The sequence below is a fragment of the Canis lupus genome, chromosome 30 (genome assembly GCF_003254725.2).
Source record: "Canis lupus dingo isolate Sandy chromosome 30, ASM325472v2, whole genome shotgun sequence".
Taxonomy (NCBI): Eukaryota; Metazoa; Chordata; class Mammalia; order Carnivora; family Canidae; genus Canis; species Canis lupus.
This window is the reverse complement of record NC_064272.1, coordinates 10,392,580-10,419,792: the sequence shown is the minus strand read 5'-3', so window position 1 is coordinate 10,419,792 and position 27,213 is coordinate 10,392,580. Positions and strand designations below refer to the sequence as shown.

General features: G+C 40.2%; 1 protein-coding gene across 1 annotated transcript in view; it reads right to left on the bottom strand.

Annotated features, from left to right (window-relative positions):
* The window catches only part of TUBGCP4 (tubulin gamma complex associated protein 4), a 36,227-nt gene extending 9,072 nt beyond the window's left edge, over positions 1-27,155 (bottom strand). Inside the window, exons 1-11 of the mRNA XM_025473016.3 lie at positions 27,023-27,155; positions 21,920-22,048; positions 18,263-18,385; positions 17,829-17,882; positions 16,613-16,669; positions 13,527-13,606; positions 11,011-11,212; positions 7,520-7,685; positions 7,164-7,288; positions 586-636; positions 60-165 (exon numbers count right to left, since the gene is read on the bottom strand). Coding sequence (XP_025328801.1) covers positions 60-165; positions 586-636; positions 7,164-7,288; positions 7,520-7,685; positions 11,011-11,212; positions 13,527-13,606; positions 16,613-16,669; positions 17,829-17,882; positions 18,263-18,385; positions 21,920-22,048; positions 27,023-27,100 — 1,171 coding nt within the window. The 5' untranslated portion in view covers positions 27,101-27,155. The remainder of the gene's footprint in view (positions 1-59; positions 166-585; positions 637-7,163; positions 7,289-7,519; positions 7,686-11,010; positions 11,213-13,526; positions 13,607-16,612; positions 16,670-17,828; positions 17,883-18,262; positions 18,386-21,919; positions 22,049-27,022) is intronic.
* Positions 27,156-27,213: the final 58 nt, after the last annotated feature.

Sequence of the window (27,213 nt, the reverse complement as noted above, 5' to 3'; positions counted from 1 at the left end):
TCAAGAAACACCCTACAACTTTAGTCAATGGGTAATTCTCAGGTCCACAGGACAATTACCATGTTCAGTTACTGCAGTGGGTGGTGTTTTTAACATGTGTTGAGCTGTGTCAATGAAGGCCTGAAACAGTTCTCCACGTCCCAGAAGGTAAAAGTCTTTAATGATCTGCGGAAAGAATTTCAATTTACAATTCAGTAATCCAGCAGGGCCAGGAGCTCCTCACTATAGTGATTACACACGAAGTTTCTAATCTCATCAATTTGAGCCCAACCTACAAAAGGATATAGGCTTTTGGCATACTTCACAGGGGCATACTTTGTAACTCCTCAAGGCAGGACAACTGATGGGTCTTTGGTGTCAATTATTCAATGGCAACACAAGTCTATTATGCTAGAAGAAAGTAAATACCCAAACCTTTGTACTATAGTACATTTGTAATATTAGAAAGAGTTTGCCCTCTCGGATGAGGACATGTGAGGCCACCCTGGTAGTCTGAACGCAAGCAACCAGTGCTCTCAGGAGAGCCTTGAGAAGTCACTGCCTATCAGCATCATTTTAAGAATTAAAAGACAGTTAAACTATTACCTTCAGCTGACCCAGTAAATCTGACTCTTCCACCATCAGCTTCCAGAGATGCTATAAAAAGAACAAAACAGGGACAAAATTAGATTCCAATGAAAACTTCTATAAAGAATGGGTTTGTACAAATCCAGCAATATACTGAAAACAGAATATATGCCATGACCAAGTTGAGTTAATGCCAGGAATGAAAGGATAAAGTTTTAAAAAAAAAAAAAATTTAAGAAACCAAAGGCAAAAATGAGATATAGAAAGACAAACCAAGAAATGGACTCTTTTTTTTTTTTAATTTTTATTTATTTATGATAGTCACAGAGAGAGAGAGAGAGGCAGAGACACAGGCAGAGGGAGAAGCAGGCTCCATGCACCGGGAGCCCGACGTGGGATTCGATCCCGGGTCTCCAGGATCACGCCCTGAGCCAAAGGCAGGCACCAAACCGCTGCGCCACCCAGGGATCCCTGGACTCTTAACTATAGAGAACTGATGGTCAGCAGAGGGGAGGGAGGTGGGGGGATGGGTGTACTGTGAAATGGTGATGGGGATTAAGGAGGGCACTTGCCCTGAAGACCACAGGATGACGTACGGAAGTGTTGAATCACTATATCATATACCTGACACTAATGTTACACTGTATGTTAACTATACTAGAATAGAATTCTTTAAAAAATAGTTGAAAAAGTATACAAAAAAAAAAATCCTAAAAAAGAACCAAGTTGTTGAAACAGTTGGATATCTACAAGCAAAAAATTAAAACTAGATTTATACCATGCACTATATAAAAAATTAATTCAAATTGATCATAAACATACACGTAAAACTGAATACTATAAATTTTGCAAAAGAAAACAGAAGAAAATCTTTGTGACTTTGGGTTAATTAAAGGTTTCTTAGAACACTGACAGCATGACCCATAAAAGAACAATTGATAAAATGTACTCTTCAATATTAACATCTTCTGCTCTTTGAAAGACACTGTGCAGATAATGAAAAGACAAGTCATAAACTGGGAGAAAATGTTAAGTCACATATCTGATAAGGACTTATATCCAGAATACATAAAGAACTCTCAAAACCTGCAATAGGGGATCCCTGGGTGGCGCAGCGGTTTGGCGCCTGCCTTTGGCTCAGGGCGCGATCCTGGAGACCCGGGATCGAATCCCATATCAGGCTCCCGGTGCATGGAGCCTGCTTCTCCCTCTGCCTGTGTCTCTGCCTCTCTCTCTCTCTCTGTGACTATCATAAGTAAATAAATAAAAAAAAAAAAAAAAAAAAAAAAAAACCTGCAATAGTAAGAAAACAAAACCAATAAAGAAAGGACAAAAGATTTTAGCTGACACTTCACCAAAGAAGATACATGGATCGCAAATAAGCATATGAAAAATATTCAAAATCATTAGTCGTTAGGGGAACATAATTAAAACCACAATGAGGGAACAACCCAAATGTCTATCAACAGATGAAAGGAAAACACACTGGTATGAACAATTGGATACTACTCAACAATAAAAAGGAATAAACTATTAATATATGCCAACATGGTTTAATGTCAATTATGCTGAGATACCTTGTAATAAATTTAATGATGAAAATGAAAGGTATGTACAATAAAAACCCAGAAGACTTTGTTGAAAGAGACTTAAGATGGCACAAATGGAAAGATATCCCATAATCATTGATAAAGAAATATTACTAAAATGTCCATACTGCCCAAAGCCATTTACAGATTCAATGCAATCCTTGTCAAAATTCCAGAGGCATTCTTCACAGAAATTTTAAAAATCTTAAAATCTCTATAGGACCACAAGAAATCCCAATGAGGCAAAGCAATCCTGAAAAAAAACCAAAAAACCAAAACCAAAACAAGAGGCATCAAACTTCCTGATTTCAAACTACAAAGTTATAGTAATTAAAACAGCATGGTACCAACATAAAACGAAATCTAAAGCTGAATGAAACAGAATAGAAAGCTTAGAATTAAACCCCCACATATACAGTCAACCAATATTCAACAAGGGAGCCAAGAACACCCAAAAGGAAAGCATATCTTACAAATGGTGCTGGGTGGGATGCCTGAGTGGCTCAGCAGTTGAGTGTGTCTGCCTTTGACTCAGGGCCTGATCCCAGGGTCACGGGATTGAGTCCCACATCGGGCTTCCTGGATGAAGCCTGCTTTTCCCTCTGCCTCTACTTCTCTTTCTGTGTCTTTCATGAATAATAAAATCTTAAAAAAAAAAAAAGGTTCTGGGTAAACTGGTTAAAAACATGCAGGAAAAGGAAACTGGACCCCTATCTTACACCACACATCAAAGACTTAAACATAAAACCTGATACCATAAAACTCCTAAAAGAAAATGTAAGGAAGAACCCCTCAATACTGGTCTTGGTAAAGATTTTTTGGATAGGACACTAAAAGCACAAACAAAAACATAAACAAGTGGGATTACATCAAACTTGAAAGCTTCTGCACAGCAAAAGAAATAATCAACAAAATGAAAAGTCAAGCTCCAGAAAAGGAAAAAAATATGTGCAAACCATGTATCTGATAAGGGATTATAGCTGATATAAAGAAGTCCTACAACTCAACAACAATGAGAAAACACAAACAGTCCAATTAAAAAATGGGCAGAGGAACAAAACAGGTATTTTTCCAAAGAAAACATACAAATGGCCAACAGTTCACAGAATGATTCTTAACATCATTAGCCATCAGGGAAATGTGAATCAAAACCACAATGATATACCACTTCACACCTATTAGAATGGTTATCATCAAGAAGAGGTAACAAGTTGTTGGTGAGGATGTGGAGCAAAGGGAACCTCGTGCACTGTTGGTGGGAATATAAATTGGTTCAGCCACTATGGAAAACACTATGGAGATTACTGAAAAATTAAAAAATGAACTACTATATGATCCAGAATTCTACTTCTGGGTATATACACAAAGGAAATGAAACAGGATTATGAGACAGATACATGTACTGCAGCATTATTCACAATAGCCAAGATAGGGAAATTAAGTGTCCATAATGGAGGAATAAAGATGTGATAAATAATGAAATACTTGTATTTCAGTTATGAAGAAGAAAGAAATTCTGCCACTGTTGACAACACAGATGGACCTTGAGCATATTATACTAAGTGAAACATAGAAAGAAATACTGCATGATATCACTCATATGTGGAATCCAAAAAAGCCATACTTATAAAAACAGAGAGTAAAATGATGGTTACCAGGGGTTGTGGGGTAGGGGAGGATAGGAGAGACGCTGTTTAAGGGTACCAACTTGCAATGAGTAGGTAAGTAAGTCCTGGAGATCTAAGGCATGGTACAGTGAATATAGACAACACTGTTGTACTATAATCAAACTTGCCAAGAGTTTGGGAAGAATCAATCTAGCCAAGAGACTAGATTTTAATTATTCCCACTACAAAAAAGAAATCATAGTTATGTGATTTAACAGAGGTGCTAAATATCCTTACAATGGCAACAATAATATACAAATATATCAAATCAACATGCTGTATACCTTATATTTACAGTTTTTTTTTAAGATTTTATTTATTCAGGGGCACCTGGGTAGCTCAGGTTTGAGCATCTGCCTTTGGCTCAGGTCATGATCCTGAGGTCCTGGGATCAAGTCCCCATATCAGGCTCCCTGCAGGGAGCCTGCTTCTCCGTCTGCCTATGTCTCTACCTCTGTCTCTCTCATGAATAAATAAATTAAATCTTAAAAAAAAATTTATTCAGTTGACAGAAAGAGAAAGAGCATAAGCAAAGGGAGCAGCAGGCAGAAGGAGAGGAAGAAGTAGGCTCCCCACCAAGCAGGGAGCCTGACATGGTGCTAGATCCCAGGACCCCAGGATCATGATCTGAGCCCCAAGGCAGACACCAAACCAAAGGAGCCACATTTACACAAATTCCTCAAATTTACACAATGTCCTATATCAAATACATTTTGTTTTGTTTTGCTTTTTCAAATGCATTAAAAAAATAAAAGCACATGTATTAACAATGAAAAAGAAATAATAAAAACACATGTAATAAAGATCCTCAAAAGATCAATAAAAATCCTCAATAAAATAAAGTTGAAAAAAATTGTATGTTCAGGATACTTTGAGAAGAATGTTATTTCAGGGAATGGATGTGCTAGCTCTTCTATGATGTACTTAGAGAAGTGTTTGTTTATAAACACTTGTAATAATAGTAATTATAAAAGTGGTACGTAATTGCTATGAAATGAGTGCTTAAGTGCAGGGATGTGTTTACCATTCAGCAGTGCATTTAGAGAAATGTTTATAATAATGACATTAACGATGGTGATAGGAATGTTCTGTGCAAGCTTTAAAGAGGAATAAACTATTGATACACGCAACAGGGATTAATCTCAAAATAATCGTGAGGAAAAGCCACCTGACCCACCTCCTCCCCCAAAAGAGTACACATTGTTTGACTCCATTTATATAAATTAGAGAAAATGCAAACTAATCTCTAGTGACAGAAAGCAGATCAGTGGCTGCTTGGGGGCAGGGAGGTAAAAAGCACTGAAAATAAATGGAAGATGATTTGAGGTAAATAAAGACCTGAAAGAGCTGGGTAATGATCTTAACTAATAAAATAGAATTTAAGTAATAAATATATATATTTAATATATATAAATAAATATATGGCCTAAGTGATAAAGATTGTTATATATACATAAAAGGAAATACAATAAATATATATTTATTATGAATATGTACATGCCTAACATACAGCCTGGAAATGAAACATTAGAACATGGCTCGAGGGATGCCTGGGTGGCTTAGCGGTTGAGCGTCTGTCTTCAGCTGAGGTTGTGATCCCACAATTCCGGGATCAAGTCCCACATTAGGCTCCCTGCATGGAGCCTGCTTCTCCTTCTGTCTCTGCCTTCCTCTGTCTTTCATGAACACATAAATAAAGTCTTAAAAAAAAAAAAAAAAGAACATGGTTCGAACTCTAGACTCACACAGAATATATACTCTCTGAGCACAGGCAGAACTAAAAGCAAAAAAATGGGCCCTAGGTTTATCCGTAAAGGAAAACTCAATCAACTCTAAAGGACTCCTCTACATACTGTGTTTTCCAACTATACTGCAATAAAAATAAAAGCTTAATCAATTCCTGGGATTAAAAAGAATATTAGAAAGAAAATAAAAAATTAAGAATAAGATGATAGTATATACACTCCAGGCCAAAAACTTGTGGGACAGGATCAAAGCAATATGGAAAGTTTTTTTTTTTTTAATATGGAAAGTTTTATATACATTTCCTAGGAGGCAAGGGTTACAAATAGAAAAGTTTTCAACCCAGAAAACTAGCAAAGAGTAACAGAAAACTCAAAGAAACAAGAAGGAAGAAAAAATAATAAAGGCAGATATCAATGGAGACAGAGGAAAAAGAAGGTAACAAAAACACAGGCTGGTTCTTCGAAAAGATTAGTAAGATTCAACAGTAAAAGATTAAAATAAAATACAAAGTAAAACAAATAGCTACTAAAAAAAAACAAAAACAAACAAAAAACAAATAGCTACTGACAGATTTTATAAAAAATTAAATCTAGATGAAACGGGCCTTCCTAGAAAAGTAGAAAATAACAAAATTGGTACAAGAAATAATGGTCTTGAACAGATTAATGTATGTTTAAATACACTGAAATGGTAAAGATTCCCCCCTCCCTTTTTTAAACATTTATTTATGGGGGGTGGGGACGATCAGCAGGTGGAGGGGCAGAGGGAGGAGGAGAGGAATTCTCAAGCTGACTCCACCACATGGGGCTTGATCCTCAGACCCTGGGATCATGAACTGAAATCAAGAGTCAGATGCTTCACTGACCGAGCCACCCAGGCACTCCAAAGATTGCCCCTTCTTTTTTTTTTTTTTTTTTTTATTCATAGAGACAGAGAGAGAGAGAGAGGCAGAGACACAGGCAGAGGGAGAAGCAGGCGTCATACAGAGAGCCTGATGTGGGACTCGATCCAGGGTCTCCAGGATCACGCCCTGGGCTGCGGGCGGCGCTAAACCGCTGCGCCACTGGGGCTGCCCAAGATTGCCCCTTCTTGAACAACTACCTAGCTTAGATAATTTTTCAGGTTTAATCAAACTTCCAATAACAACTCTTATCCTATATTCATTGTTCCAGAAGAAAGAAGAGTAATAGATAGCTACCTCATTATACGAGGTTTAATACAGTCTTTATTCTGCAACCACATGGGAATAAAACAGGAATCATCTAATTTCACTAGTAAATATAGATGCAAAAATCCCAAATATTGTACTGTCTAACCAAATCTAACAGTGTATTAAAAAATAAAACCTCGGGGCACCTGGGTAGCTCAGTCAGGTGAGCTTCTGCCTCTGGCTCAGGTCATGATGTCAGGGTCCTGGGATTGAGCCCCACATTGGACTCTGCTCAGCAGGGAGCCCGCTTCTCCCTCTCCCTCTGCTGCTTCCCCTGCTTGTGCTCTGTTAAATAAAAATCTTAAAAAAAAAATAAAAATAAAAAAAAAAGCAATGGAAGTACTCAATTTCTGGGAAGTAGAAAGCCTACCCTGACACACAAACCTCGGCCACAGTACTGCGGATCCGATCCACCACCTGCTCGAAATCCACCAGGCTAAAGAGCGGCTGCTGTTTGAGCCGATGCAGCTCTGCAGCAAAAGTGTCCTCCTGGTTCTTCAAAATGGATCCTGCAAAACAGGAAGGCACTATCAAAGAAAGAGAATAGCAGGACAGGCAAGGATTTCTAGACCCCATGGTGTGGCTCTTTCACCTGCTTCTTATATAAGCATGTCATGGTCGTGCTGCAATCTCAGTGGGTAAATCTTACCAGACACTCCCTTGGTCCCGGCTTAGGCTGGGGCCACGCAATATTAAAAAGGACCTTTGAAGAAAGGTACATTGGGCAAGGAGGTTCTTACCTTTCCTAGTCAGGTTTACATTTTGATTCTCAAACATCTGGACAGATTCTCCAACAAACAGGATTTTTTCAGCAACCCTCACTGGAATGTAGGATGGCAAAATCTCCACTCGTAAGGAAAACTGTTTCAGAGACGGCGCCAGCATGTTCTCTTCCTCTATCAAGCGCTGCTCCAGGAAATAACCCATATCAGATATAATGTATGAAGTAAGAAGGGGAGAGTAAGAAAACATAATTAACTCTCCCAACTCATGATTTACATTTTCTAGAGGTACAGACTTTAATTTTTAAAATTTATTTATTAGGGAGGGAAAAAAAGTGCAAGCGAGTAGGGGAGGAACAGAGGTTGACAGAATCTCAAGGAGACTGTGCTGAGCACAGAGCCCCATGTGGGGCTCAGTCCCAGGATCCTGAGATCACGACCTGAGCCGAAATGAGGAGTTGGATGCTTAACCAACTGGGCTACCCAGGAGTCGTCCCTAGAAGCAGGGACTTTATTTTTTAAAGATTTTATTTTTAAAGATTTGAGAGAGCGCACAAGTTGGGGAAGAGGCAGAAGGAGAGGGAGAGGTAGACTGATCCCAGGACCCTGAGATCATGACCTGAGCCAGTCAGACGCTTAACCGACAGAGCCACCCAGGCGCCCCAAAGCAGGGACTTTAAAGTTGCACAATGCCAAATAACCAGTGTTAGAGAGATGAACATATCTCTATTTTCAGACAACAGGACAACATGGAAGAAATAACAGTGTTTGGTTTTTTTTTTTTTTTAACATTTGGATTTTAGTCCTCACTCTGCCTTTATTATGTAAGAATTTGTGTGGTGCAGGAAATCGGTTTCCTTACCTGTATCATGGAATAATTAGTCTTTATTTTTTCCAGGTCTGTATGTCTGTGACTTTATTATCTCGTCATATATGCTGGCTCTGCCCAGCTCTTCATTAGTACCCTAGCCCAAGTCCTTTAGCCAAGTGGTTCTCAAAATGTGGCTTGTGGACCAGCATCATTAGCCTCACTTGGAAGCTTGTTAGAAATGCAAATTTTCAAGCCCTGCCTCAGATCTAAGATAACCTGGGAGATGAGGCCCAGCCACTCATCCCTGTTTTAACAAGCTCTCCAGCTAATTCTGACACACACAGAAGTTTAAGAACCACTGATCTGGCCCATGAAGCCGCAGATGCCTACCACCCAATCACTCAGACCCCTCCCATTCCTCTGACTTGCTTTGGATTTGACCCTTATCTTCCAGCTGCAACCAGGAACTCTGAGCTCCACAATCCTGACTTTGAGCTCTGCTATTTATCCTTTTTGTTACGTGTTCTAGTGCTGGTGGTCTTCAAGGGCTACCCAGATCCTCTTTTCCTCTAGCTCTCCTCACTCTTCTTAAACAATCACAATCTTCTGTCACTGAATTGATTATTGTAACAGGTGTTTTTAATCTTTTTACATCATTGCCATTATATAAAAGCTATGGACCTTCCAGACAAATAAACAAACATACATTTCATAGAACCTCCTGAAGCCACCCATGGGCCCCAGGTTAAAAACTGCTATATGCCGATGACCCCTTAATCTTTATCTTCAAGCTAGACTGTTCTCATGAGCTCCAGGCTCAGCCCACTGGACATTTCCTGCAAGTATCTCAAACTCAACAGGTCCAAAATTAAGTTACAAAAAAAAAAAAAAAAAAGGAGGCTCCACACTCAGCATGGAGCCCAATATGGGGCTTGAACTCACAGTCCTCAGATCAAGACCTCAGGTGATATCAAGAATTGGTTGCTTAACCAACTGAGCCACCCAGAAGCCCCTCAACATGTCCAAAATCAGATCCATCCTCTTTCTCCCAATACCTGCCACACACATTCCATATTATCTCTACCCACCTCGCTGCTGAAGGCAGAAACTTGGGTATCATTCTTGACTCTTCCCTCTGGACTCATATCCAATCACTAAGGCCTACCTATTTCACATCATAAATCTCTCTCAAGCCACTCTATTCCTCTGCATATTTATTGTTACCACCCTAGATTTAAGCCATTATTATTTTTCACCTGTGTCCCCAACATTCTAACTGACCTATCTGCTGCTAGTTTTTATTTTATTTTTTTAAAAAACAATCTCCCCACACACTATCCAGAGTCATCTATCATAAAGTCTGATTATGTTAACTTCTTGCCAAAAAATCTTCACTGGCTCTCAGCTCTTTTGAGATTCAAGTCCAAATTCCTTCCCATTCAAGGGCTTTCATGATTTTACCTCAATAGTTTCTGTGATTGCCACTTCCCCCATCCCCTCCAAGGTCCTCGCACTTTGTTTTTGGTTTTTTGTTTTAAAAGATTTTATTTATTTGTCTGACAGGGAGAGTACAAGCAAGTGGAGCAGGAGAGGGAGAAGCAGGCTTCCCACTGAGCAGGGAGCTTGATGTGGGGCTCAATCTCAGGACCCCAAGATCATGACCCGAGCCAAAAGTAGATGCTTAGCCAACTGAGCCACCCATGTGCCCTTGTCTTTGCACTTTGTATTTCAGCTTTTACTTAACCATTTCAATTTAATTACTACTGGTTCCTCAAATAAGCCAGGTCTTACATGGTCTCTGTACTTTATACACATACTTCCCTCTGCCTGGAACATTTCTTGACTCCTCCTCCCAAACTTTTTGCAATTTAGGTGTACAGTCTACTGAAAAGCTTCTCTAGCTACTCTAAGTCCAAGTTCTGAGAACACTCCTATTTGCTCTTTCCAGAGCACTTAGTACACTATAATGTCACTTGACTTTTCTACATTTTCCACTAAACAATAAGCTCTTTAAGGGCAGGGTCTGCTATGTTTTATTCAACTACTTCAGTCAAACACCCAGTAACTCTCCTAGAACAGTGACTGGTGTATATGGAACAGGCATTCAAGAAAATGTTGTAGCAGGACAAAGGAATAAATGGATCAATGGATGAATAAAGACAATATAGGTCTTTGGGGATTCTAATTGAAACTCCAAGCCGCATTTAAAAGTTATAAAGTAGGGACATCTGGGTGGCTCAGTGGTTGAGTGCCTTACATTCAGGGCGTGATCCTGGGGTTCAGAGATCGAGTCCCACATGCAGGATCGAGTCCCTGCATGGAGCCTGCTTCTCCCTCTGCCTATGTCTCTGCCTCTCTGTCTCTCATGAATAAATAAATAAATCTAAAAAAAAATAAGAGTTATAGAGTAGCTACATGGCTACCTTAAGAGATAAGACTTATTAATCTCAAAAATGCATATACTGGGAAAAGGGGAAACAAAGGAATCTTAAAGATTTTGTTTTGTAGTCTCACATTAAGTTAGGTGTTAAGAATGGAGTTAAGATGAAGCCAAGTTCAAGTGTTTATATATGCAGAATTTGTGAAAGCTGCTTCAATTATAATGAGCTGGGAAGGAGGATGGAAATTACTGTAAGGTTACCTAGTTATAGATTTTTCTGACTCCTGGCAGGTATGCTAGGCTTTGTTATGCTCTCACCAAGTCCTGGAGTTCTCTCAACTGTTTTCCTGTCAGTCCCCCAATGCCCAGATCCTCTTCATCCTCTTCTGTCTGGGCACTGACATTACCAGAAGAGGGACCCTGTTTGATAAAGAACTCTTCATGCTGGTCCAGGAGGAGTCCATGTAGCATCCAGGCTGAGAGCTGCTTGTACATGACCCCATGACACACGGCCAGGATCCTGAGTAGAGAGAAAAGCAGGAGCCTTAGAAGTCCACTTAACGAACATGAAACCCCTCATCAGCACAGAGGCCACGCTCTAAACTGTGACAGGATAAACAGAGGCCTGAGAGTCTGATGACTCAGGAAGGAAATGACCAATTAAGCTAAAAATAAGTGTGCTGTTTCAATTTAAAAGTTTATGGATGAACTAAGTGATTAAATCTCCAAACTTGTAGCCTACAAACTGAAGTCTAAATGTACAGTAAACGTTCTGTTAGTTTTTTAGGAGAGGTACATTTTCTTTTGTATGAAGTGTGTTTCAAGATTGAGGGTTCTTGTTAAAGTTAAATGCACTTACAGGAGTGTTTTTGGCTAATATAGTATTAAATTTGTTTTATTCTTGTTGGCATCACATAGGGAGAGTAGATTCACTCTGTGAGAGGCAGGTTTACCTGAAGAAGTATAATCCAACAAAATGCAGAAAGGTTGTTGGAGAATGGGATATTCTCGTGGTCTCAAAGGATCACTTCCCAGATAACATTAATTACAAAGATGAAAATGTGCCTTTAAAATGGAAGACATCTTGGGTAGCCCGGGTGGCTCAGCGGTTTAGCACCACCTTCAGTCCAGAGCGTGATCCTGGAGACCCGGGATCGAGTCCCATGTCGGGCTCCCTGCGTGCAGCATGACTGTATCCCTTTGCCTGTATCTCTGCCTCTCTGTGTGTGTGCATGTGTGTGTCTCATTAATAAATAAAATCTTTTAAAAATAAATAAATAAAATGGAGACATCTGATAGAAAACACCTAAACCAAGTGATCAAGCTTTTACAACAGCAATAATGGAATATACTTTCTGTGCCTTCTGATGAGATGCAACAAGAAATAACATGGCCTGTGGTATGTAGTGTTCTTGCCAAAAATGTTTAACGTAAATCGAATCCATGAGGAAATAATCAGAAAAATCCAGGTTATGTAAGAGTTAACAAGACAGCTGGTGAAGACTCTTAAAATGTCAGTTGTCATCAAAGATTTAAAAGGCAAGGAAGGGGGCAGCCCGGGTAGCTCAGCGGTTTAGAGCCTGCCTTCCGCCCAGGGCGTGATCCCGGAGTCCTGAGATCGAGTCCCACATCGGGCTCCCTGCATGGAGCCTGCTTGTATCTCTGCCTCTCTCTCTCTCTCTGTGTCTCTCATGAATAAATAAAATCTTAAAAAAATTGTGCACATTTGAGTATTTGATCTATAAAATTTGGTCCCTGCAAATATATGATGTAAGATTTTATATTCCGTGCATAAAACTACGTATATTTATCTAGAGAAATACACAGCAAAAGTTAAATTGGATGTCTCAAAGATTAGAAAATGTTACTATTTTTTTCTTTGCATGTCTGTATTTTCTCTTTTTTTTTTTTAATATTTTATTTATTTATTCATGAGAGACACAGAGAAAGAGAGAGAAGCAGAGGCACAGGCAGAAGGAGAAGCAGGCTCCATGCAGGGAGCCTGATGTGGGACTCGATCCCGGGACTCCAGGATCACGCCCTGGGCCAAAGGCAGGCGCTAGACCACTGAGCCACCCAGGGATCCCCCATGTCTGTATTTTCTATAATCAAAATGTAGTTCTTTTTTCTGCAATTCTTAATTCTCCAATAGAATTGCATTCTCAAAATGCAATTCTTAATTCTCCAATAGAGAATTAAGTTCTGTAAGCATGTTCTGGAAAGTTTCCTTTTGCAGATTCTAACAGTATTTATATTTATAGCATTTTAATTTTAATTTTATGTTTATAGACTATCAAGGGAATACACCTCTATTTAGCTTTCTTCCACTGCTGGAATTTTCTAATTTCCTACAGACAACATTACAATGAATGTTTCTGCATATGGTTATTCTTTAAAATAACTGTCAGGATAAAATTCCTCAAGAGTGGCATTATGGAATGATAAAAGTGTAAATATTTTTAAGACCCTCAATATGAAATATTAGCTACTCAAAATACACATGTTTAGATATAGCTACTTTATCCAGCACATGTAATGGAAATTCTCCAAGGATAATGAGATCCCCAAATTAAAAAGCATTGCATCAAGGTCATATAGGTGACTAGATCCTAGCTTTGATACTCAAACTTCATCACTCTTTTTTCAGTTTCTGAGCCATCATACATGTGGGCTTTTCTATCCTGCTCTACATAGAAAAGCTCATGGATCTTTTCTATCCTGGTCATAATTTTTCCCAGAGGGAAAAGCTGACCTGGGATGACCTGAAAATAAAACAAGTGCAAAGTCAAGGCACTTGGTCACCCACCCCTGCCCCCAATTCAGCCATGACTTACTTTTCTAGTGCACTGCGAACAGGAGGCAAACCTCCACAGCTGTGTTTGTATACCGTTTCCAGGATCTGACAACCATGAATCTGTGCAAAATACAGCCTTGTCAAACTTGATTCCATTTCAATAGTTCCTGTAACACAAACTCACATTCTGTATTCAATCCAGAGGGCACAATCCAGCAGATAATGGGGATAAAGATCTATGTATAGTTCTGATTCTGAATCCAATTCCAATGTGTTTGGGAGGCGGTTCCTCCACAACACCAAGCAATTCTCTAACACCAGCTAGGTGTCCTATAATTCAACTCAGTTCTAACACGACCTACCCAGAATATCATCAGATTCCCACAAGACTGCCCTCAGCCTCTGACACCAATCTCAAGCACAGGACTGACTGGCTGAGGAATCGGAAGTTCCCATGACCCTCTCCTTGGATTCCATGAATTTGCTAGAGCAGCTCACAAAACTGAGAAAAGCCTTTTACTCATTAGATTACCTGTTTATTAAAAAGCAAACTAAAGATAAGAATCAACAGTCAGATGAATAGATGCACAGTACGAAGTCCCAAACAAAGGAGCTTCAGTGTCCAAGGAGTGTGGGCCCAGAAGTGTATGTAGCATGAAGAAGAGTTCTGGTTCACCAACCTACAAGTTCTCTGAAACCAGTCCTTCTGGGTTTTTATGGAGGCTTCATTACATAGTCACAATTGATTAATCATTGGCTACTGGTGACTGAACTCAATCTCTAGCAGCTTTCTCTTCCTCAGAGGTCAGAGGTATGAGTCAACCCTCCAATCAAATTGTTGGTTCTCTTGGCAACCAGCCTATCCTTAGGTGCTTTCCAAAAGTCACTTAACATAGGCTCAGGTGTGGTTGATAGGGGTTTGTTATGAATATCAGGACACCTTTATCATTCTTATCACTTACAAAATTTCAAGGGTTTTAGAAGCTCTGTGTCAGAAAGGGAATGAAGTTCAAATATATGTTTGTTATGATAGATCATGATATCATAATAGTTGCTCTCAAAAGGATGGAGCCCTACTTAATCCTCTCTACTCCACCAGTATCCCCACCCCCAGCAAAGGCAGTAGCACGTGGGAGTTTTTAAGAAATGCAAATTGTTGGGCCCAACTCCAGCCTTACTGAATCAGCATCTCTGGGGTTTTAACCAGCAGCCACATGGTTTTAACAGTCTGCTCCAAGTGATTCTAATGTACAGTGAAGTTTGAGAACTATTGCACTAGAGAAACCAAAATAATTTAGAGTTGGAATTCCAACCTAAGAGGTAAGGAAATCTTTTTATTTCAGATTAAGGCCTAATTCAGGCTCTTTATAAGGCATATAATTTCCCAAAAATCTGTTTCTTCCATGTCCTTCTGGTTCACTCTCTTTTTAAAACTGCTTTATTGAAGTATAATTTATATACCATAAAATTCACCTATTTTAAGTATACTGTTCAACAATTTTTAGTAAATTTACAGAGTTGTGCAATCATTGCTATAATCTAGTTTTATAACATTTCTATCACTCTAAAAGGATCCCTTGTGTCTGCTGGCTATCATTCCTGTTCTCACTCCCACCCATGTGCTGGACCACCTCATTTTTTCTCTCTAGAGCCAGAGCACACTGGCTTTTCTACAACCACCTGAGCAAGGAGGAAGATTTGCCCATCTGCAATTGCCCTACTCAATTTCTACTCTTCTTTCTGTGGCCAATAGAAACTGAAAGTCAACTGAGATGTGCAGCTAAGCATGGAACTCTTACACTAACTCTACTTATCCAGAAGGTCCCCTCCAACTTAGGGGGACAGTTTAGTAGAGTAGTTAAGAGCATAAGTCTTTTGAGGCAGACAGACCCAGATTTAGATCCCAGCTCTACCATCTCCTACCATCTGTGTGACCCTAAGCACATTCCCTAACCTACTTGGTCCCTCAGAGGACTGAATGGATTCAAGTATGTGAAGCACTTAGCACACTGTCTGGTATATAGTAAGTGTACAATAAAAGCTGAATGTTATTTGCTGAGAGTAATCAGCTTTGAAGGGCCAAACAGCACCTCCCCTCATGGGCTTTGCTGGCTCAGAATGAACTCAGCACAAGAGAGTTACAAGTAGTATAAGATTCTAAACTTGTACAGCAAAAAAAAATGAAGCTGCAATCTGGCAAATTAACTGGTTAAGTAGTTAAATTTATCGAGGTAAACACTCCTAATAAACTAAGGTACAAATATAACAGCTTAAAAACATAAATGCACTAAACGTATTTAATCCATTTGTCCTTTTTCATCCAGTTACGAACTAGCAGATTCTTCTTCTAATGTAAAATTAAAAAAAAAATTTTTTTTCTAATGTGAAATCTTAAAGCATTTATTACTTCTGCCCAGAAAAGGCATTCTCCTTTCATTGAGGACCCTCACTTTTTGATGCACATGATAAAAACTTGTGATAAGAACAGGCATATTTAATAAAATAAGCATCTGGGTTTCAGCCAATGATCTAATTTTTAAAAAACTGCCAGCACCCTAACTATAAATCTATTATTCTTTCTAAAGATGAACTTTCCACTTCTCAAGATCCATATCCAACAATTCTTTTTTTTTTTTTTTTAAGATTTTATTTGAGAAAGAGAGAGAGAGAGAGCACTGGAGCATGAGCCAGGGGGAGGGGCAGAGGGAGAAGCAGACTCCCTGAGCCGGAAGCCTAACACTGAGATCATGACCTGAGCCAAAGGCAGATGCTGAATCAACTGAGCCAGCCAGGTGCCCCTGTATCCAAAAATTTTAAATTCTTAATATAAAATGCTCTCACCTCCAAATACCATCCATAGCATTTTGCTCTTACCCAACAGCATTCTGGGGTACATCAATTAACATTAGCCCCACCTTTTGGATCAGGAGGTACTTAAGGGCAGGGTTGTAACTTATTTTTGCATTTCGGATATTTAGCATGATACTCAAGCAACCATTATTAAAACAATGAATAAATAAATGAAAATTACTAAAACCTAGGGTCTTTAAAAGAAAGTAAGGCAAAATTAATTATGAATATATCCTTGGCGCTTAACACAGCAAAGGAAAAAAGAAAAGTTCTCACCTTTTGACTTTTAATTTGTTCTACCACAACCATTACAGAGGGGAAAAGGAGCTGGAACTGCAAAACAGAGAATAATTAGGAGGGTACACAATTAAATACAAGGAAAAAAAATTGACTCAGGAAATGCTTAGGTTTCTAAATAGTCCCACTTAGCATAAAGATAGCAATACTACAGAACAGCCAAGATCTAGAATCCTAAGGCAATTTGATATGGTGGTTGGTTGCAGAGAGAGAATGACCCAAAGAAACCGTTTCAGGGCATCCCCAGTGGCACAGCGATTTAGCGCCACCTGCAGCCCGGGGTGTGATCCTGGAGACCGGGGATCGAGTCCCACGTCAGGCTCCCTGCATGGAGTCTGCTTCTCCCTCTGCCTGTGTCTCTGCCTCCCTCTCTCTCTCTCTGAATAAATAAAATCTTAAAAAAAAAAAAAGAAACAGTTTCTATTTCTGAGGCTAGCATAATTGTTAATATTAAAGGCAACACAGGGCATTAATATCAGACATTAGATTTTAATTAAATTTGGAGCTTTCTAAACAGTTCTAATCTCAGAAAGCATACAAAATATAAAATGCTGGGCTCTGAATCCAGAAGGAAAAATGTTCTCAAAAATACTGTCTTAAGTTATATTATTATTTTTTTAATAGATTTAATTTTTAAAGTTTTTTAGGGATCCCTGGGTGGCTCAGCGGTTTAGCGCCTGCCTTTGGCCCAGGGCGTGATCCTGGAGTCCGGGGATCAAGTCCCACATCAGGCTCCCTGCATGGAGCCTGCTTCTCCCTCTGCCTGTGTCTCTGCCTCTCTCTCTCTCTCTTTCTCTGTCATGAATAAATAAATAAAATCTTAAAAAAAAAAAAAGTTTTTTAGAGAGAGTGGGTGGGCAGAGGGAAAGAAAGAATCCAAAGCAGGCTGCACGCCCGGTGCAGAGCTTGATGCAGAGCTTGATCTCACAGACCTGTGATCATGACCTGAGCCAAAATCAAGAGTCAGATGCTTAATTGACTGAGCCTCACTCAGGCGCTCCCTCTTTTTTTTAATTCCTCATTTTTTAAAAAAGATTTTTAAAGTAATCCCTCCACCCAATATGCGGCTCAAACTCACAACCCCTGAGATCAAGAGTTGCATGCTCCACTGACTGAGCCAGCCAGTACCCCTTAAGTTAGATTATTCTAACATTATCAACAGATACCATAGCATTTTATTATTTGGACAGCATACCTGATCCAAGGAATAATTGACATGTGATGTGGAAAGATGGGGGTCAGCCAAGAACTGCAACAAAAAACACTGCAATTAGGGCTCCATATAAAATACCTTGAATCTATTTGATCTCTGAAAACTAGACGGGAATCTGAGAATGGGCTCAGTGTTAGTTTTAGGCTATCGAGTATTGATAGTTTATAGATTATTAATTCTGATTTTTCAGGTGACAAAAAACAAAGCTAGGGCTCTGATAAACTCACTCAGGAACCTTTGCCATGATTTGCATGCCACTTTGACTATAGTTTGGGCAATCACAGAGAACACTGTACCCTTTAGCCATGCAGAAAATAGTTCTCTCTTTACCTGACCACATCAAAGGACATCTCAAATTCGAGAACATGCCCTAATCAGCTGTCCCAGAGACATCTTTCCTGTATCTTCTCTCTTACCTCTTGTTCTAAATCTAGCAGTGCTTGGCGATAAGGCTGCAAAACTGAATCCAGTCCTGTGCAGAAGGCCCTTAGGTAGATTCCATGGAGCCCACCTTGGCCCTGCTGAGATGGGTGGTGATCCTGAAATCAAACAAAGAGAACTCAACCTCACAGTTCAGACTCTAAAACATGAGGAAAACATTATCCTTTATTAGTGTTATTGTTTTTGCTTAAATGATTCCATATCAAAGCAGTCCTTTAGTGAGGGGAAAACTCAACTAGAGAGATTTGGAGTTTTGACCTTTTAAAATGTGATAATATTTTAACTTGCCATGCAGCCTAGATGTTACAAACAATCAGGAAGGGGGTTCCTGGGTGGCTCAGTCAGTTGAGTGTCACTCTTGATTTCGGCTCAGGTCATGATCTCAGGGTTGTGAGACTGAGCCTGACACCGGGCTCTGCACTGGGTGTGGAGCCTGTTTAAGATTCTCTCTTTCGGGGATCCCTGGGTGGCGCCGCGGTTTGGCGCCTGCCTTTGGCCCAGGGCGCGATCCTGGAGACCCGGGATCGAATCCCACGTCGGGCTCCCGGTGCATGGAGCCTGCTTCTCCCTCTGCCTGTGTCTCTGCCTCTCTCTCTCTCTGTGACTATCATAAATAAATAAAAATTTAAAAAAATTAAAAAAAAAAAAAAGATTCTCTCTTTCCCTCTGCCCTTCTCTCTCTCTCTCTCTCTCTCTTTCTCCCCATCTCTAAGACAAACAACCAGATAGTACCTCATACTGTCAGTGGAGATTTTTCCACAACTAACCTTATGACTTCCAGCTTAAATCCCTTTGGTAGCTTTCCATTGCCCCAGAATATCTTTTTTTTTTTTTTTTTTTTTTGAGATTTTATTTATTTATTTACTTGACAGAGTGAGGGAGCACAGGGAGGGGGAGCAGCAGAGGGAGAGAGAGAAGCAGACCCCTGACCCCTGCTGAGTAGGGAGCCCAATGCAGAGCTCCATCCCAGGACCCTGGGATCATGACCTGAGCAGAAGGCAGAGGCTCAACCAACTGAGCCACTCAGGCACCCACCCCAGAATATCTTAACTCCTCTACATGGCATACAATGACTTCTACATTTGAGCCCTTAACTACCTCTCTAAAATTATATTTTACTGCTTCCAACATCACATTCTCATTTCCAAACTACCCACAGTTTGCCAAATGTGCCTTGCTTCTATTTCTCACCCCTATGAATCTGGATGTGTTCCACTTTTAACTGTGTACTCATCTTTGTGACAAATATCTACTCTTCCTACAGGACCCAACTCAAGCATCTCTTTTCTTAAAGCCCTTCCTAACTCTCCCTAGGAAACGAATTGCTCCCCCTTTGTTGCTTTCATAGTGTCTCTATGCTTTTCATAGCATCTATTTTTGTTTATACATCCCCTTCTCTAGACCAAGAGCTTCATGAAGGCAGGACACATACTTTATTCATCTTTGTATTTCAGCTTCTAGCACAGTTCTTTGAACACAGGGTAAATATTCACTGAATAAACAAAATAACCTCAATCCTCCTTCTAACATCTCTTTTCCTGTCTGGTAATTCAGCAGGAGCATGAATCTGATTAGTCAACATAAGGAGTGATTAGACTCTCACCAAGAGCCTACTGACAAATACAGCTTGGCTTTCAGGAGACCTGCATTTTTTTCTAAGGGCCTCTTCTGTATTTTACACAGGGAATGGCAGAGGAAGCTGACTATAGGCTATGATGACCAGCCTCTCTAGCTAGGTACTGACTTGGGTGATCAGGCTCTGTTGGCAGTAGATACAATCACAGAATTCTACAACAAATGGGGTAGGAAACTTGGACTCTGGGGTTATGAGGCACAGTGTAGTCAGATGATGTTGCAAAAGATACTAGCAGTTCCTGAAGATAAAGGTTCACAGCTATAATAAGACTGGCATGGTTATAGGGTGAAACAGACCAGATGGGCGTACAACCAGCCAATTTTGTTTTGATCCTGTGTCATTCCAGAGAACTGAATGTCTTCATTTATCACTAAATGAAAGAGAAATTAAGTATGCTTTTTACTGTTCCAAAAAAAGAGGCACTATAGATATCTTTAGAATTTGGGAAAGCAGGAATTCACATATTATATAAGATAAAATCCATATAGTCACAGGAATACAGGACAGGTTTTTTTCTTTTAAGTGTTACTTGTAAAAATTAAAACTAAAGGCCTTCTCATCTACATAAATATATATATGGGTTGTAACTCTGATAATTCATGTGCCCTCATTAATATGATTTTATAGCAAAATGGCATTAATTAGATTTTAAGCTCACATTTAGCTTATATATTTGCAATAAAATCTTTTTGAGAGAATCTGAATCCCTGTCCCAGAGATGAAAATATAAGGTATTATTCTCCAAAAACTCTGCCCCATAGATGTCCATCCACCAAAAGTCTGACAACCAACTTATAAAACAGAAAGTACTGACTGCATTATTTCAGGAATCCTTCCTTTCTCTTTCTAGAAGTCCCTGCCTTTCTCCTCAACCAGAATCAACTGGGCAACAGTCATACTGAATCAGAGTTACACAATTCAGTAATCTTTTTACTTACCATGGACAGAATTACAGACTGTTAAAAATAAAAGGGAACTTTAAAATTTCTCTTTAAAGAAATGAGTGCTTACTATGTGCCAGGCACTTTGCATGAATTACCTTGTTTAATCTTTACAACCCTATGAGATAGGTTCCACCTATTATCCTATTTTATGGATAAGTGAACTGAGCCGTAGTTACTAAGCATTAGGTTACTGCCAAGCAGTCTATGGCTAGTAAGTGATAGAGCAGGACACAAAACCTTGACCTCTACACCATTAATCACAATTAATAGTGTACACTTCCAATTAATTCATATTAATGATAATATTTATTAAGTGCTTACTATGTGCCAAGCACTTTCTCTGATTTAACTCTTTCATTTTCTTTTTCTTTTTTTTAATTTATTTTTTATTGGTGTTCAATTTACCAACATACAGAATAACCCCCAGTGCCCGTCACCCATTCACTCCCACCCCCCCGCCCTCCTCCCCTTCTACCACCCCTAGTTCGTTTCCGAGTTAGCAGTCTTTACATTCTGTCTCCCTTTCTGATATTTCCCACACATTTCTTCTCCCTTCCCTTATATTCCCTTTCACTATTATTTATATTCCCCAAATGAATGAGAACATATAATGTTTGTCCTTCTCCAACTGACTTACTTCACTCAGCAACTCTTTCATTTTCAAATAAGAAAAATGAAGCCCAAAGACTTTAGTTGATTGTGTCCATGTGACTAAGGAAGTTAGAAGCAAAATGGGCAAAAAAGATCTGAAATGATGCACTGTGCTTTTACTGGAATTGGAACTCTGGTCCAGCTCAAACTGATTTAACTCAGGTCTCCTAAAACTCAGGCAAAGCATATTTTCTCTTATACAAACTTGCCTAAATTGGTCCCTGTGTATATCTTCTTTGTTTGAGCTAGACAGTTATCTGGCCCTCACTTGAGTAATTCCAATGATGAGAAATTCATAACACCTTGAGACTTATTTCATATCAATTACCAGTGGATTCACTCAAAACTTGACATGGCTCCTGACCTCTGGAGGTGTCCATTCCCTGGGAACAGCAGCCTACCTGTTGCTGCACATGGCCCGTGTACTGTTCAATGAACTCAGTGAAGCGAATATAGTCTGTGCCCAGCCGGCAGAGTCGGTTCAAGACACTGGTTTCACTTGGATGGAGAAATGGGAAGTCCTGTGACACCTGTAGGAAGAGGAACAGGCTAAAAACACTGATGCCTGCATATCTTTGATGTGCTTCAAATGCTTCATACTATGAATCACTTTCCTTCTCCAGATGCCCATTTAAGCTTGGTAAATTCCAAACTGCTACAAAGGTGTTGTTCTCCATCCTTGATCTAATTAATTGTTTACTGAAATAGGTGGTAGCACATGGTAAAGAATTCAAATACTACCAAATGTTGTAGATTAAAAATAAGTCGACCTCCCCACAGGTAGCTACTATTATTTGTTTCTTATGCAATCTTCCAGGGATGGCCTATAAGGATATGGGGATTTGTTTGTTATAAGATTTTATTTGACGGGATGCCTGGGTGGCTCAGCGGTTGAGCATCTGTCTTCTGCCCAGGGGGTGACCTTGGAGTCCCAGGATCGAGTCCCACATCGGGCCCCCTGCATGGAGCCTGCTTCTCCCTCTGCCTGTGTCTCTGCCTCTCTCTTTCTGTGTCTCTCATGAATAAATAAATATTTTTTAAAAAGATTTTGAGAGAGAGAGAGAGAGAGAGAGACTGAATGAGCAGCAGAAAGAGGGCAGAGGGAAAAGCAGACTCCCTGCTAAGCAGAAAGCTTGATCTCAGGACCCTGGGATCATGACTAGAGCCAAAGGCATATGCACTCAACCAACTGAGCCATCCACGCACCCCAGGTATATGGAGATTTTGATTTTAACAATGTCTCTTTAGTGATACTGCTCAAACCAAGATCTGTAGACTCCAGGGGTTTCGCAGACATATTCTTTTTTTTTTTAAATTTTTATTTATTTATGATAGTCACAGAGAGAGAGAGAGAGAGAGAGAGGCAGAGACACAGGCAGAGGGAGAAGCAGGCTCCATGCACCGGGAGCCCGACGTGGGATTCGATCCCGGGTCTCCAGGATCGCGCCCTGGGCCAAAAGCAGGCGCCAAACCGCTGAGCCACCCAGGGATCCCTCTCAGACATATTCTTAAGATTAACAAATTCTCTATAAGTTTTTAAAATTTATTTTCATTTAAAAAATAAAATTAATGTAACATACTATAATCTATAAAAAGACCATACCTGGACATATAAACATAGTGCCTATATTTTCATTTGTATTTGGTATTTCATTTCACTGGGTATTATCTTAATTGAAATGAATGCCAAACAATAACCTACTATACTTTATAAAGGTTTCATAGCAGTTCAAGTAGAAAAAGGTTGTAGGAGAGTGTATTCATTCAACCAAAATTTTTTTTATATTGTGGTAAGATACATGTAACATAAAAGTTACCATTTTAGCCATCTTTATATGTACAGTTCTGTCTGTGGCATTAAGTGCATTTTAACACTGTTGTGCATCCATCACCACCATCCATCTCCAGAGCTTTTTTATCTTCCCAAACTGAAACTCTGTATCCATTTAACATTAGCTTCCCATTATTCCCTCCTGCTAGCACCCTTCTCTCTGTCTTATAATTTTAACCATTTGAAGTACTTCAAATAAATGTAAATACAATATTTGTCCTTTGATAACTGGCTTTTTCACTTAGCATAGTGTCTCCAAGGTTAATCCATGTTGTAACATGTGTCAGAATTTCCTTCTTTCTTAAGACTTAAAAATAGTCCATTGTATGTTTGTGCAGCATTTTGTTTATCCAATTCATCTGTCAAGGGTCAATTGAGTTATTTTTACCTTTTGGCTATAGTGAATAATTCTGCTATGAACGGGGTATACAAATATCTGTTCACATCCCTTCTTTTTTTTTTTTTTTTTAAATTTATTTATGATAGTCACAGAGAGAGAGAGCGAGAGAGAGGCAGAGACACAGGCAGAGGGAGAAGCAGGCTCCATCCACCCGGGTCTCCAGGATCGCGCCCTGGGCCAAAGGCAGGGGCCAAACCGCTGCGCCACCCAGGGATCCCATCACATCCCTTCTTTAGCTTTTTTTAGGTGTATACCTAAAAAGTGAAATTGCTGGATTACTTTGTAATTCTGTTTAATTTTTTTGAGGAATCACATATTGTTTTCCACAGGGGCTATACCATTTTCCATTCCCACTAGTAATGCACAAGAATTCTAACTTCTCTCCCTCTGCCTGTGTCTTTGCCTCTCTCATGAATCAATAAATAAAATCTTAAAAAAAAAAAGGGGGGGGGGACGCCTAGGTGACTCAGGGGTTGAGCGCCTGCCTTGGGCCCAGGGCGTGATCCAGGAGTCCCGGGATCGAGTCCCGCATCGAGCTCCCTGCATGGAGCCTGCTTCTCCCTCTGCCTATATCTCTGCCTCTGTGTGTGTGTCTCTCATGAATATATAAATAAAATCTTTAAAAAAAAAATTCTAATTTCTCCACAACCTCACCTACACTTGTCATTTTTTTTTATAATAGTCATCCTAATGGGTATAAAATGGTATCATTTGTCCTTTTGTTTTTTTTTTTTTAATTTTTATTTATTTATGATAGTCACACACACAGAGAGAGAGAGAGAGAGGCAGAGACATAGGCAGAGGGAGAAGCAGGCTCCATGCACCGGGAGCCCGACGTGGGATTCGATCCCGGGTCTCCAGGATCGCGCCCTGGGCCAAAGGCAGGCGCCAAACCACTGCGCCACCCAGGGATCCCTCATTTGTCCTTTTGATCTGCATTTCCCTAATAATCAGCTATACTGATAATCTTTTCATTTGCCTATTGGCCACTGTATATCTTCTTTGGAAGATCAACCAACTTTAAACAAACACCTATTTATCCCAAGCACTGTGTTAACAGCCCGAGATTAAATGAACAAAATCAGATGTAGTTACTGTCCCCAAGGAACTGATCATATTACATATTTATATTGTGAGTACTGTATTTTGTGGATGCCATCTTTACATGACAGTGAATGTGGTACTAAACAGGCAAAGAAGAATTTTTTTTTAAAGATTTTATCCGGTACTACTGACATCTAGTGGGTAGAGGCTATGGATGCTGCTAAACATCCTATCATGCATAGGCAGGACATACCCCCACAACAAAGAATTATCCAGTCCACAAGGTCAATAGTGCCAAGGCTGAGAAAACATGCATTAGTGTTATTCTGAACTTATCCATTTGGTAGTTTTGTTTACTTTGTAACAAATACTTGGCTTTATAGTTTTTTAAGAGCAATATGTTTGAGTTTATACTTAGGTTAATGTGCGCACATACTCAATATTATAATAAAATGATTTTTATCAATATTAGGTATTCATAACAATTCTTCCCTTTATTTTTTTTCTTTTTTTTTTTTTTTTTTAAATTTTATTTATTTATGATAGTCACAGAGAGAGAGAGAGAGAGAGAGAGGCAGAGACATAGGCAGAGGGAGAAGCAGGCTTCATGCACCGGGAGCCCGACGTGGGATTCGATCCCGGGTCTCCAGGATCACGCCCTGGGCCAAAGGCAAGCGCCAAACCGCTGCGCCACCCAGGGATCCCCTCTTCCCTTTATTTGAATGTGAAAAACACTGCTCTGCAGAAAGTATACAATATTTTGCATTCCCACCAGTAATGCACAAGAATTCTAATTTCTCTCCCTCTGCCTATGTCTCTGCCTCGCTCTGTGTCTCTCTTGAATAAATAAAAACTTAAAAAAAAATGAAAGGAAGACAGCTATCTTTCCTATACTCTGTTATCTTTTTACTTCAGATAGTCAAGCTCCCACAAATACTTCCTAAGCATCTTCTTCCTATATGTCTGTCATTGTGCTAGTTTTACAGGGGAAAATAAATAATGAGGGGAATCTAACTTACAGGCTTTGTACATTGAGAATGTCATTTTTCTGCTTTTTCACAGCCTAAACCGCCAATTCTTATAAGAATAGGCATGACTTATTTAAGTTTTCATTTAAATTCCAGTTAACTTAGTGAAATACTAGTTTCAGGTGTACAACACAATGATTTAACACTTCCATAACAACACCAGTGCTCACCCCAAGAAGTGCGCTCCTTAATCCCCATCACCTATTTCTCCCATTTCCCCCACTCTCCTCCCCTCTGGTAACCATCAGTTTGTTCTCTATAATTAAGAATCTGTTGCTCGGCAAAATATATATATATATATATATATATATATATATATATATATAAAGAAAAATGAAAAAATAAAAAGAATCTGTTGCTTGGTTTGGAACTGGCATGACTTTGTGATCAGACAGAGCTAAATTCAAATCCTGCCATTGCCAGGACTAGTCACCATAAATTTCTCTGAGCTTCAGTTTCCTCTTTTGTAAACTGGGGCTAACGATACCTAAGTTATTGAGAGGGCTGGATATTACTGAGAGCAGTAGAAAGGAATGGTACAGATACTCGAGGCAAGCGGACATGGGATTCAAGACCAAGCTCGCTAACTACTAGCTACCAGATACAGGGAGTCAATCTGTGAAATGGAGGTAAGTGGCTGTGAAGATTGAATGAGATGCGTATCGTACCTTCCTCCTCTTACACTCCTGGTTACATGAAAACCCCTTCCAAATTCTCCTAGTGCAGAAATTTCCTGCGAAAGGAGTAATGAGAGAAACACTCCATTTTTCAGTCAACAGAACCGGCTGACCCCACACGGTGTGTGAAGCGCTGTGTATCTGGACCAGCTTGCACAGCCCGCTTTAAAGCAGTGTGAGCGTGAAAACGGGTGAAAGCGCCTCCTTCACCTTTACATCCACTTCCCTAGCAACTCTCGCTCAGACACCTCAGCCTGAAGCCGGGCCGCCGGCCCCCTCCTCCTCCCCGCAGGCGAGGCCTCCGGCTCCACCTCCGGTTGGCGGGCCCGCGCCCAGCCGCCCCGAGGTGAGGTACCGCGCGGACGCCCCTCCGCACACGCTCGGCGACCAGCGGGCGGACTCGCCCCGCGAAACCTCAGCCCCCGCAGGCCCCGCCCTTCGAGCCTGCAGACTCCTCCCCCGGGCCTGGCGCGGGCCCGCCCATTCGGCGCTCCCGAGTTCCCGCGCTCGGAGCCGGGCCGTACCTGGAGGCCGCTCCGCTTGTTCCACGTGAAAATGGACCCTGGGTACCCGCTCAGAGCCAAGAGCAGTTCGTGGATCATTCCCAAGGCGGACCTCGAGTCCCTGTGTCCGTCGCGCCCCCCTCCAACGGTCCTCCAGGGAACCACGGAGGCGAATGCTGCCTTCTTGAAGGGCGCACAGGCCCCTGGGACAG